Here is a 13,861-nt window from a genome sequence, read left to right on the forward strand (position 1 = left end):
TGCGCGCGCGGGAAGGGAGAGCCGAGGGGGCGGGCGTGGGGGCGCCGGGACGACGCGAGCCCGGGGTCCCGGGCGTCAAAATGACATCACGCCTGGGAGCGCGCGTCCAACCCAATCCGGCGGAGTGTCCCGGAGGTGGGCGCTGCGGCACCTCGCCCGGCCCTGCGCACGCAGGTGGCACCCGGAGCTGACGCCTCGCAGAGGTCACCGCGGAGGAGCCATCTTGAGGAAGGAGGCCCGGGCGGTGGCAGCAGGCTCGCGGGGCTCGCGGGGCTCGAGCATGGGGCTCGCGGGGCTCGCGGGGCGCCAGTGCCGCCGCCGCCAAGGGTCGGGAAGCGCAGGAGCTCGCGTCCGCTGCTGGGGCCGCTAATCCTTTATGCTATTAAAAGAAAGACAGGAGCGCAATTCAATTAAAGTTAGGCCGCGTGACTTCCTTTACACTATCCTTTTCTTTTTTTTTTAAAGATTGTATTTATTTATTCATGAGAGACACAGAGAGACACAGAGGCAGAGACACAGGCGGAGGGAGGAGCAGGCCCCATGCACGGAGCCCAACACGGGACTCGATCCCGGGACCCCAGGATCACGCCCTGGGCCGAAGGCAGGCGCTGAACGGCTGAGCCACCCGGGCTGCCCTACACTGTCCTCTAACAGCCTTTGCTTGTCCCTTTTCAGTTGGGTCGGGCTGGACAGGACAGAGCGTGATCCTTGGTGGGGAAAGGTCTGGCCGCCTTTGGTCCTATTGGCCTACGGAGGTGGCTTTCTGGTCACCCTCCTAGTTCCCCTGCCCATGCCCCCGCCCATCTGAGAGCTACTTAGAGTGGGGGGGACCACTTATTCCTGGTCTTCTCTCATTGAACATCGCAAAGAAATGCATGGAAAGCTCACGCCAAATAATACGGACTTCGTGTTGCTCATGAGCTACGAATTAATCTTAGAAGGGGGAGAGGGATACTCTTAAGTTTAGCCGGGTTGATGGAGAGGGATAAGGATTAGGAGGGAGCAGGCACTTTTACCCACAAAAAAAACCCTTGAAAAAATTCCCAGACCGAGATTCTACTATAATAGTCCTCAACTTGGGAAGAAGATGTGTTTGGGCTCTGTTTTTTTTTTTTTTTTTTTTTTTTTTAAGATTTTATTTATTTATTCATGAGAAACAGAGAGGTAGAGACTCAGGCAGAGGGAGAAGCAGGCTCCATGCAGGGACTGGACCCCAGGACTCCGGGATCACGCCCTGGGCCAAGGCGGCGCTAACCCGCTGAGCCACCTGGGCTGCCCTCTGTTTTTATTATTACGAGTTTCAACTGTCTTCTTGAATGACAAGTCCAGTTGTCAAATGACACCTTCTTCATAAATACATTTCTGCTTTTTGGAAACAAAATACCTCCTCCTATAATGCTGATTAACAGTTTACATTAGGAAGGGGGAAGAGCTAAAAATCAGAGAAGAAAGTTCTATTTGAAATCCTTTCACAGCACCATTTTGGTTAATTTGTGCTTCTCACTATGTGACTTAGCTACCTGGTAGTGAGGTGTTGTCTTCCATTATTTTCTTCATCATGCACCATGAATAAGGAACTGAAATTTAAAGGACATAGAAAAAAATTCTAAGAGATTCTGGCCTCCCTGGGAAGAGTGAAGGAGACAAAGATGCATCCACAACTTGCCTCATTCATCTTTTTTTTTTTTTTCTTTTTTTTAAATTCTGCGAAAAACTTCTAGCTTTTCACCTTGTTTCACTTGGTTGGCCTTTAAATCATTACTGGTAAAACTCCATTCTCAGCCAACTTCACATGGTAAGGATGCATTCTAAGACATTCTATGGTTTTTAGAGGATGAGTGACCATGAATTTAGCAACCTCTTTGGGTAAGGAAAGTGCCATCTCCAGTATTAGACCTTGAGCTGGGGAATTTTGTGGGGAGGCACACCCTCTATCAAAGAGGCTTGGAGTTGGGATTTATTTGTGCCTCCATCAGCGACAATGCCAGATTCAGTGGGTCAGCCAAGAAGAACAGGCTCTTAGTCTCTTCTCTGTCCTTTTAGAGTCTTTCACCAATGGATGCTTTTGTTTCCAAATGTCACAGATATGCCTCAGACTGGTATTTTCTTGCCTTTTAAAAACAGACCCAAAAAATCACGCTCAAAGAATGATGCACATTAGAAAGGCAAATCACACACAGTAATATCTGAGTAAGATTAGCTTGGGCAGGGCATCTGGGGTGTTAGTCTGACAATACTGGGCACTGAACTTGTAAGCTTTTTGGCCCTGATAGGGTAATAACGTCATTTAGGACTGGAAGTATCTTAAAAGATCAAATCATTTTTATAACAACACAGTAAGCTTTCTGTTCAGCTAGAAATGCAAAGTCAAAGCAATATAAACTCATTTACAAAAGACCTAAAATATTACTTCTAAGCCTCATGAAAATACTGCTTACATATAACTGGTGGTATAATATAAATCTGTCATTGACTGATCAATGAATAATAAAGACTGGCCTTTGTGGTACTATGACTCACTTCAGACACTTTATATTATGATCTTTTTACAAAAAAAACTATAGTAAGGGTCAGATATGGGCTGTTTCTTTAAGAATTTATGGAAAATACACCTTTCCCTGGGAATGAAAAAAAAAAAATCAAGGTACAAGATGGTTATCACAGTGTTGCCTTTTAATCATAAAAAAATGGAAAATATAATGTATAATAGTAATAGTAGCTTACATTTATTGAATGTTTATTATATGCCAGGCACTGTTGTCAGTGCTTTTCATGGATTACAATATTACTTTTTTATTCTGTTTTACAGCTGAGGAAGCTAAAGTGCAGAGTAAATTTTGGTACTTGTGTGTAATGAAGTACTGTAGAGCCATTAACTTTGGAGATACATGTACATCTTTCTTTAGAAACCCTGAAAAGGGATGCCTGGGTGGCTCAGCGGTTGAGCGCCTTTGCCTTCGGCCCAGGGTGTGATCCTGGAGTCCCAGGGTCAAGTCCCACATCGGGTTCCTGGGGCCTTGGGGCCTGCTTCTCCCTCTGCCTATATCTCTGCCTCTCTCTTTCTGTGTCTCTCTTGAATAAATAAATAAAATCTTAAAAAAAAAAGAAACCCTGAAAAATATAATTTTACACTAAATTTTTAAAAAATGGTTTCTGGAGGGGCACCTGGGTGGCACAGTCGCTTAAGCACCAAACTGTTGGTTTCAGCTCAAGTAGTGATCTCAGGGTCCTGGGTCAAGTCCTGGTGGGTTCCATGCTCAGTGTGGAGTCGGTTTAATGTTCTGTCTCCCCATCTCTCTCTGCCCCTCCCACCTATGCGCTCTCTCTCTCTTTTTTTAAGATTTTATTTATTTGAGAGAGCACGAGCGGGGGGGGGGGGGGGGGGGGGGAGGGGGAGGCTGACTGTCCACTGAGCAAGGAACCCCATGCAACGCTTGATCCCAGGACCCTGGGATCATGACCTGATCTGAAAGTAGACAGTTAACCAACTGAGCCACCCAGGCGCCCCCCTCTCTCTTTAAATTAAATAAATAAATCTTTAAAAAACAGTTTCTGGAACAGTATCAATCTATTTATGTAAAATCGTATACATGTGTCTATTTCTTATAGAGATGTTTAAAGGATAATAACCAAAGTGTTAAGACTGTAGGACTGTAGTTTTTATTTATTTTTGTACTTTTCTGTGCAGTTTGGGTTTTTAAAGTGAAATATGTATCAATTTAATACAAAACAAAACATTTTAAGAAAACTGTATTTCTTCTTCTTTTTAACAAACAAAACTATTTTCCTTTCATTAAAGCATATGGGGCAATTTAAATGAGTTTAAAATAGCACAGTTGTTTAAAAATGGCTCAGGGGCACCTGGGTGGCTCAGTTCATTGAACATCCAACTCCCAGTTTTGGCTCAGGTCAAGATCTCTGGGTAGTGACAGAAGATTGAGCCACCCACCCACCCACCACCCTTCAAGTCGGGCTCTCCGCTCAGGTGAGAGTCTGTTTTCCCTTTCCCTCTCTCTCTGCCTCTCCCTTCCCTCTGCCCCGCCCCTTGCACACACGTGTGCTCTCTCAAAAAATTAAATCTTTAAAAATATAAATAAAAATGGCTCATATTTAATTCAGATTGAGCATCTTCATGTATTGAAAACTTTTTTTTTTCCAGTGTCATGTCCATGTTTTTCAAACATCTTAGGAAATCACCTGGGATATTTATAAGAATTCTGGTTCCCGGGGCACCAGGGTGGCTCAGTTGTTGAGCATCTGTCTTTGGCTTAGGTTGTGATCCCCGGCCTGTGTCTCTGCCTCCCTCTCTGTCTCTCTCATAAATAAATAAAATCTTTAAAAAAAAAAAAAAATCTGGTTCCCACACTAGAGCAATTGAATCAGGCTCTTGGAAGAGATGAGAGGTTTTTAAGGTAAAAATCCAGTTTTGAACCCCTCTCAAGAGCACCCAGTTGGAAATAAGTACAATATATCACTGCATTGCAATAGTGTAATGGTTCTGAGTATTTGATAAAATTTATACAAAGGCTATAGAGCAATGTTTTACCCACAACTGCTTTCTGGTTTCTGCAACTTCATCTCACATGGACACTTTTTTGAGACTAGATTCTGGGCCACATATCTCAGCCCATTGTGGATTCCTCCCTCTGTCCCTGCAGTCCAGTTTCTATCTCTCCTTTTTAAAATACTTGGCTCCGAGTTCCTGGTTTCCAGACTGAATGTTTATGCAATCACACACACACACACACACACACACACACACAATGTTCTTAAAATTTTAAAGCATGCTTTTATGTCGGAACTTGGAGATTCTTTAAAATGCAACTTTGATCTTTACTTGAACATCATTTGACAGCAAAAGGATTAAGCCACTGTGGATTGCGCCATTATCCCTGCAGTATACATGAGAACTTCAAGGAATCATATATCACAGGAAAGAAAATGCATTTAATGGGATTGAAAGACATGGAGGTTAGAAGGTTAGAAAGCAGACTATCCGGTTTATGTCCCCAGGGCATGAACTAATCGAAGTATCTATGGAACCTCATGGAGTACAGGGAGTAATCTTTTGTTCCTCACCTGTCTCATGCTTTGCCATTAGGAAACCTCTCTTCCTTTTCCCCTTGGAACAGATAGAACAGTCTGATTATTTGCAGGTAAGCAACTGAAACTTGCTTTCTATGAGAAGTTCAATAGGATAACGTATTTATCATTTTTAGTGTATTTTATGTGGATTACGCAAGGTTAGGAGTTAATCTGTTATAATGTTTGTTTAGGAGAAAGTGAAATGTTTTGTTTTTAAAGTTATTCAGCCTCTTGAATATTTTCTTATTAAGTTATATGTTTCTAAAAATCAAAGGATATGTGCTAGGCTATTATTACAAAACAGGTAGAGATGAAAAATCAAAGAATGTTAACATCTTTGTGTCAAGTAAGTGAATGAATCATTGTGTTAAAGGTATGAAAGAAATCCAGATCACAGGATAGAAAAAGCTTCATCTTTTTTTTTTTTTAATGAGCAATATAGCAGAACTTTATGCGAAAAGCATGATTTTCACTCATGCTTGGTATAAAAATGGATACAAAAAAAGCAAGTTTCATGCTTTGAGCTAATTTGTCATCTTGGACATCATCATGGGATATAGAAACTATAATCTTCATAAAAATGAGAAACCATTTTTGCTGCCTTTAGTATCTTTTCAAATATTTTGGCATTGCAATTGAAATTTTGTTAATGTTTAGAAACTTAAAACCATTTCATCATTTCCCTAATACACATTTCTTAGCAACTATATCTGCTCCAATCAGAGATACTATGCCATTATGTATATGCTTCACAAGGAAGTATCCTTTATAACTTGCAAACTTGAATATCAAAAAATAGATTAGATAGCCCCCGTTTTGAACTTCTTCACAATTTTCAGCTGTAATGCTTTTCATTTACGCTTTTTAAAGAAAGATTGTGGCTGGCCTTTTTTAGGGGGAAAATATGCCTGGCTCCCAGAAATGACTAGGATCCACATATCCACATTCAATGTTTTCAAAATCACTGAAAAATTAAAATTTAATTTTTTTCATTTTCGGTTTTCATTCACTTTCAAGGTTTTTGTTTTGTTTTGTTAGTAAAAACAAAACATTTAAACCAGTGCACAAACTGGTTTTCTGGTGAACCTGAATACCAGAACTTAAATTCACAGGAAAAAAAAAAAAAGATTGAAAAAAAAAATCTGCAGTCACAGGTTCCTTTAAGAGCATACAGCAGTCCCCTTACAAAACCATGTCTTGTTTGTGGTGAAATGGATCCTTACTTTATCTGACGTCAAGTGACTAAATTATTGTTTTCCTCAGAAAGACTCTTGGCTAGGGTTTCCATTTGTCTTTATTTTACTTAGTAAGAGGTGTCTGTGACTATTCACATTCAGTAAAAGAAGAAAAGCAGAAGAGAGAATCCACGTCTTCAAGAGACTAAGGGACAGAGTATCGAAATGGCCTGGAAAATGTTCAAAATTAACGTCAGAAAGTCAAATGTTCACCAAGGGCTCAGCTGGGAAGAAATAAAAGAAAAATCAATATGCAGTCAAAGAATGGCTTCATTTTTCTAGAAGGTGACCCTCCAGGACAGTCCCTTAGCCAACAGCCTCGAAGTTCCAGAAACTGTCCCAAACCCTGATGGTCAGCTCTGGCATCTATCTGGAACTCAGATTTCTTACCCAATCTTTATACCAGGGAAATGCATGTGGCAGTGGTGGCAACATCCTTGGTACTGCTCCTAAGCATGGCGTGGACCTCAGACTCTCTCTGCTCACCCACCATTTTTTACAGAGACTGTTGGATCCGTCGCTTTCCAGGTCTCTTGATTGACCTGGAGGAGTCTCAGAAGCTGGGAGCTCAGTTCCTGAAATATTACTCTGAAAGCACCGGCCAGAAATGCAGCAGGAGCTGCTGCCTTAGGAAGGATGGTAAGTATTAATGATACGCCCGTGCAAAAATCAGGAGAAACTGGTAAAATGAAGACCTAAGTAAGGAAACCTAGGCAGAGGTTCCAGTGAACGAACAGATGAACAGGACGAGGGAAGATGAGGGAGAGACATGGGGATGGGAGAGAGTGGGAGAGAGATTGAAACTGACTTTACTGTCTGGGTCAGTACGGGCTCAGTTTACAAATCTGGTAATGAATGACCCACAATACCATGAAACCTACAGGTGACAGAAAATCTTCTTTTCTTCACTAAAGTGCTAAATAAAAATATTTCCTCAAGGGTTAACTAAATATTTCCATAGCCCGCAAATACGGCATATATGATTTCAAAAATATAGTAATTTCCTTTCCAATGTTCTTTTGGTGATATTGGTATTTCAAATTTTTGAAATGTGCTTGCTTGTGTTGAGCAAATGTGGGTTGCATTGAACAGGAATTTAGACTGTGATTGATGTTTTTTTGAAAGACATAGGTAGGTATATATGGCAAATAGCAAGAAGAAAGAAAAGAAATATATATTTTAAATATTCTGATTTTTTTGTCTGAAATCTAGAATCAGAGTTAAACATCATCCATGTAATATGATTAAGGTTTATAATTAGGAAAACATTCCATTATTGCAGAATTGTCTAGAGACTTCTTTCATTTGTTTTTCATTTTTCCAAGGTTTTAGAGCTACTTGGAAAGAAACAGCAAAAGCAACACAACACTTTAAAATGATTCTCTTGATTCTTCCACACTTTCTTTCCATGGTTTGATATGAACTTATTGCCAGTGCCTCCTATCCAAGTATGCATGTAAGATTTCTGGGATACAGACTGGAGCTACTGGAGGGTGTAAACTGACCACAGTGTGAGAAGCTGTCCCAGGCTAAGCGCTCAAGAGTAATCAGGCACACAAGGGGGGCAATTGATTTATTAGAGGGAAATCTTTTTGAAAAAGTTTCCAATCCAGATTTTCACCTTAGAGATGCTTCTCATAAGCTGTTCCAGAAGCCTTGAGGGAAGATGGGTGAGGGGGGATACTTTTTGGCATTTTCCCATGGCACCAATTTACCTGACTGTCCACTGCAAGGAAAGTTTGTCCTCTGGACTTCCAGAGGACTATAAGCATCCAGCAGAATTCCATGATTTTAGAGCCTCTGTAGCGTCCAAATTGTGGTTTTCTTCCTCCAGAAGAAAGGGCACAAACACACGTCTCTGTTTTTTAGATGGAAGCCAGAACTTTAAAAAGTCACAGTCCTGCAATAGTTAACCTGTTCAGAGCTGGAACTCTAAAGTGTACACAAAGAGGTACATAAAAAAAAAAAAAATCTTTCAAAACTGTTCTCTACAGCATCAACTGCTTTCTTATACAAAATTTAGATGTCTAAATTTGAATGTTTTTTAGCCCTTTCCCTTGAACCTGACAGCAGTCTTCAGGGAATGCATCTGTAATCTAAAAATGTATGAGTAATATATTATTCGTTGACTTCTGCCCTCTTCTTTATTCTACTGGAAAAGTAAGGAATGCAGAACCATGGGATGTCCCAGAAGTAATGGGGGAGATGCAGCACCCCACAGTTAACCTCACACAGAGGCAGCACAGGTCTGGCCAGCAGCAATTCCACAACAGCTGTAGGCATACTCTGAGGTCTGGTAATTGTATGCTATCCCTCTGTAATCTTGTTTTATTAAAGAAGTTGATACCTTTGGCCAGTGGATATTTCCTAGCACATGGTTCCTACTACACTGAAGCCGGAGGAAAATCTGTTTTGCACTTTACGGAGGACAGATTGAAGACTGGCACTCAACAAATCGGACTTCAGGTTTTCCAGAAATAATATGATACATTTTAAGGAGCAAACTTATTTGGTAAAAGGGAGACAGCATGAGTAAGTGATATACCTCTACCCATTAGAATTCCAAATGTTAACATCCTTGTCAGTAGACTCTCTTCCTCTTTAAGTGACACTGAATAAGCTCTTCATTGGCTGTGCAATTTGCAACATGGGGCTAGTGCTCCCCTACAATCAGGGTCAGGGTAGTGTTCACCTGGCCTGCTGCCTTCCCACCATCTGGGCCTCTCCCAGTAATTGCTGTTTTTACTTTCCCATTACTGCCTCTTTTGTTACAACATCTGTCACTTTATTTTCGTTATTTCTCTGGTGAACTCCAGTACCTTAGCATTCTGAGAGGGCGCTGCAACTAGAAATCTGATATGTACAAATCCCCAGAGGCTTCTGTAGCTAAATGAACTTTTCACAAACATAAAATACTGGGATTGGAAAATGATTCCATGTAATTCTCTGCGGAATGGAGTATGTGAAAGATTAAAGAAAATCAGTGGATAGTTTCTCTTAAAGAGGCATTTTCCACATTCATAGAAACAGTTACTGTAGTTCATAATGTTCTGTAAAATGTCTGAATACAGCCCTGCAATATACTGCTGTTAATCCAATGTTCTTGAGAGAAATCTAAGTTGCTTAGAACTCATCAAGCTGATAGAAATCAAAACCATCTACAGATGCACTTTTCCTTTCAGTTTCCTGTAACGTGGCTGTCTTCTACCATGATCCTATTCATGACAATGTCAACTGCCTCCACATTCACTGCCCAACATTGGAGAGCTGCATATTAGAGCCTGGAACCAGTGCCATTTTATACAACATAACAGAAGGTAATGATTTATGTATTTAGCACATATTTTGAAGAATGTTGGTAATGTTCTAGTAGAGACATAAAAACCTAGAAACTGGCTGACAATAGCCATGTATGAATCCCTGAATCATCATTTTCCAGTGCCTTCTATCTGGAAAAGTTTCGGGCATCCAGGGCAAACAACCAAAAGTATATTTCTGTTAGTTCGGCATGCTCGGCAATGATGAGTTCATTGCAAATGATAACAAATCATATGTGACTGAAGAAGAGCTTAAGCATTATCTTTATTCCAGGAGCCCCCAGCAAAAGCCAAAATAGGCATTTCTACTCCAGTGGCTAAAGATGCTACCAGAAATAAATAAAACGCTTAATGGCAGTTTTGAGGTCAATTGACACCGCATACAAGGATTTGACAAAGATGGATGTCAAAGACAATGAAATACACTTACTAAAACACATTGCCATACCAATGGTCCCAAGATAACCAGTATACTTTTAGAAAAATACACATTTAAGTGTCCCTTCCCTATGAATGTAAACTCAGGGTGCAAACTGGTAAATATGAGAGAATGGATTTTTGCCATCAATATACAAACGAGATAAATTTCGTCATTGATTGGTACTTACTGAACACATAATCCTGCAGGCTGTGAGCAGCATTGCAGAAGATGGCAGCCATATCTCTGCCCTCAAGTTACTTACCGTCTAGTTGATATGACAAGTCTCACAATTAGTGTAAAAAGTGTAGGTGAATTTTAAAAATGTGTGATACTGCCTCAAGTACTAACACTCAAAAGAAGAGGAGACTAAAGAAAGCTAAATTCAGAGGCAGCTTCGTGAGAGAGGCCAGGCAGAAGCAAGATAAGGAGTTCTTTATCACATCATGGGAAGGTATGAAAACAGGTCTGGCTACAAATAGGGGCACATTTGGGGTTGCAATGAAAATATGGGTAAGATAGAGTAGGCCAGATTACCAAAGGGCTTTGGATAGAGTAGTGTTTTGTTTTGACTTTGTCACCAAAAGAGAACCAGCAAAGGTATTTAATGAGAAAATGCCATCATCAAAGTGATGAGTGTGATGGTCTTTAAGAAAATTATATGCAGGATGCAAATTAGACTATCTAGTCAGGGAGGCGTTAGATCTGGAGTAGGGGACCATAACTCCAACAAATAGGAGGGATGATTATCAGTACATTGGGAGGCAACTGGATAGGACCTTAGTTACTTTTTGGATGAAGGAAAAGAAGTGAGAGGAGTCAAAAATTGTTCCACAGTACAGATATCTTCCAGCATGGGTGATGGAAGATTGATGAGGTTACTGAAAGAGATAGAGAAGAGCCAGGCAAAGGATTCTGGCTTTGGGAATGTTCAGTGATGACTTGAGATGTCTAGGCGGGAACCTTCAGTAGAGTATAAGAGAAATGAGACCAGAGACCAAGAAAGAGGAAATAACTGGTGATGTGGATTTCGGGCCTCTGACGTAGTGGTCAGTTGATGAGGATAATCTTGTATGTGGTGAAGGGGGGAGATGCAGAGAAAATTCAGCAGAAGACAAAGGATGAAAGATTGTGGAAAGCACACAACTGGTTAGGACCAAGAAGAAAACCAACTAAAGAAAGAAAAAGTGAGAAGCAGGCAGGCTGAGGTAAAGTACCAAGAGAGTCTCTGCTCCGGGGAGTCCTGGGAGGAGAATTTTAAGGAAAGGATGGCACGGGCAGCTCCGGTGGCCCAGTGGTTTAGTGCCACCTTCAGCTTGGGGTGTGATCCTGGAGACCCAGGATCGAGTCCCACGTCGGGCTCCCTGCATGGAGCCTGCTTCTCCCTCTGCCTGTGTCTCTGCCTCTCTCTGTCTGTCATTAATAAATAAATAAAAAAAATTTTTTTAAAAAGGAAAGGATGGCAGTATCGGGAATAAAAGTCAAAGCAATGAAACTGATCAGGAAATATGGAAACTACTGATTACCTCAGAAGAATAATTCTGACAGAATAGTGAGGATGGAATAAGATGGCAGAAGGTAAACAACAAAGTAAAGAAAGGGATGTTGGTGTGTCTAGAGGGGGAGAGGGAGAGAGACGGAGAGACAGAAACTGATAGGAGAGATGATTGGAAAGCTGTTGAGGTTTTTTTTCCCCCTTTATAGATGAAGCAATATTTGCCATGTCTGAAGTCAGAGGGAAAGGAGTTCCTTTACGAGAGAGAAAATACCGAAGACAAAGTCAGGATCCTCAGGGAACAGGAAGGGAGGAGACAGAAGGCTTTGCTCATGATTTTGAATACAGTTACACTTCTCAGGCTCAATTTTTAAAAACTTTGTTTGAAAATGCTCTATATCTCAAACGGTTGTTGGTTTGTTTTTTGTTTTTTGTTTTTTTTCCAGTTCTTGCACTAACTTGGCTATTGTTACCCAAAAACCCTGTCAGACGCAAAGATTCCTCCATGATGTAGCCAAATTTGTTCATAACGGGAAGCGTTGTCAAAAGTTAAGATAAATTCAAATGTTTCTAAGTCTTTAGGAGGAATGTAATAGAACTTGAACTTAAACTTAAGTTCACTAACTCAATGGCAAATGCAAGACTTCTCCAAACTGTGCTTTGAGGTTCTCTCCTTGAAATAAGAAATAAAATGAATGATGCCCTATTTATCTTTCAGGTATAGATCCAGATTTGCTGATTTTTGAACAGTCACCTCCCACATACCTAAATACTCGTTCTTCATCTAGCCCATGGGACAAACTAAGGATTCTAAAAGCTACGAATTTAGATAAACAACAAACCACCATGATAAACCAAATGCTACCGTCAATGGTGCCATCATTAACCACACATCAAGATTTGGTTGTCAACACAAACAATACCAGGTATTCCAAGGAATTAACCACAGGTTCTTGGGCAAGATTCATTTCCCTAAATGACTCCATTACCACAGAGATAAATATGGTGTCACACAGTACTGATTTTATCAACAATCCAGATAACAAGACTGTTTCTCCTTTCTTTGTTCCCATAGACACAAAACTTTTTCATAGGCCTATTCCATCCCGACTCAACAGTAGCAAGCAATTACTAAACAAAACCAAGGGGTCCAACAGCAGAAACCACACATCTGAGAATGAAGACATGACACCTGATGGGACATCTGTGATATCAAAGATATGGCTGGTTCCAGTGGCCCTCTGTACCTCTGTCATCTTTCTTTGCTGTTGTATAATCATCTTGGCATCTGGATGCTGCAGAAAGCAGCAAGGCCAGTATAAACCAGGGCAGAGAAAGTCAGGATCCAGACAAATTTAAAAAATTAACATTCTAAAGGAGAACTTTTAATAGCCAAAATTACAGGGAGATTGTAAGCTTTTAAGAGTATCACTTTTAGTTTTCTATAGGACAAGGGCAGTGTGTAAAAAAAAAAAAAAACTGCACAAGATGTCACTCCTACCAATCTCTGAAAAAGGCCAATGCTTGATAAACTTAACTGCTTTTTTTTTTATTACTTCCATTTTCTCGAGCAGTGTACTAAAGATCCAAAATCCTGACCCCTAGATATTGAGCACTGCAAGAGAGATATGCTTCTATGTGCTGTACATGTCTTCACTCATTGATATAACTTTATGAGTTAGCATACTTTTATTAACCATTATAGTATTATTATATTTTACAGATAAGGAAAATGGGAAGAGAGGCTAAACATCCTGCCTAAAGTCACACAGGTTGTATAGTGAAGCCAGGACTTAATAGGTAATCTGGTTCAAAAGTTCATACTTGAAATCACTATTAGATAAGGCCTCCATTTTCCCAAAAAGCATGGAAAAAAGATACAGAGAGGAAAATACTGTAACATCATTTGTCTGTCAAGGTCAAATTATTGTCATGGATGTTAATAAACTCTTTTAGTGGTTTGGACAGAAGAGCATTATTATTAGAGTCACTAACCTATGTGCAAATGCTTTGTTATAGTTTTAATGTTCAATTGATGAATTCTTCTTAATCCTAAACTATCTTCATTTTTAAAAGCTGACATGCCTTTAAATAACCTTGCTACTGGAATCTGAGTTTTGTGTTGATCTCTGTTGAATAAAGCTTGGGAGTTTTAGTTTACATCCTTCTCTTGTATGCATTCTTTTCCCAGGTGCAAATATTACCTGCAGGTATTTCAGCTCTGTCCCAATCTTACACCAGATCTACACAGCCCCCTCAAAGTGCAGGCACTTTAATTCAAGTCTCCAATGATTTGAAACTTTAGGCCCTT

General features: G+C 40.4%; 1 protein-coding gene across 2 annotated transcripts; it reads left to right on the forward strand.

Annotated features, from left to right (window-relative positions):
• Positions 1 to 366: 366 nt before the first annotated feature.
• On the forward strand, positions 367 to 13,710 carry MANSC4 (MANSC domain containing 4). Of its 2 annotated transcripts, XM_025995044.2 has the most exons (4): positions 368 to 6,959; positions 9,503 to 9,637; positions 12,269 to 12,476; positions 12,626 to 13,710. In XM_025995044.2, exons 1-4 carry the CDS (start codon positions 6,731 to 6,733, stop codon positions 12,642 to 12,644), a joined length of 591 nt encoding a protein of 196 aa, XP_025850829.1. In that variant the 5' UTR covers positions 368 to 6,730; the 3' UTR covers positions 12,645 to 13,710. The 2 variants fall into 2 exon arrangements, with proteins under 2 accessions (XP_072621767.1, XP_025850829.1); XM_072765666.1 differs by having other exon boundaries at positions 367 to 6,959; positions 12,269 to 13,710.
• The last annotated feature ends 151 nt before the right edge of the window (positions 13,711 to 13,861 follow it).

Source organism: Vulpes vulpes, chromosome 8, assembly GCF_048418805.1.
Source record: "Vulpes vulpes isolate BD-2025 chromosome 8, VulVul3, whole genome shotgun sequence".
Taxonomy (NCBI): Eukaryota; Metazoa; Chordata; class Mammalia; order Carnivora; family Canidae; genus Vulpes; species Vulpes vulpes.

Bases quoted from the DNA above. Each gene is read 5' to 3' on its own strand.
- MANSC4 (XM_072765666.1), top strand. From the start codon at position 6,731: ATGCATGTGGCAGTGGTGGCAACATCCTTGGTACTGCTCCTAAGCATG. The intron at 6,960-9,502 runs GTAAGTATTAAT...TTTTCCTTTCAG, and splicing joins CTGCTGCCTTAGGAAGGATG to TTTCCTGTAACGTGGCTGTC. The intron at 9,638-12,268 runs GTAATGATTTAT...TTTATCTTTCAG, and splicing joins TTTATACAACATAACAGAAG to GTATAGATCCAGATTTGCTG.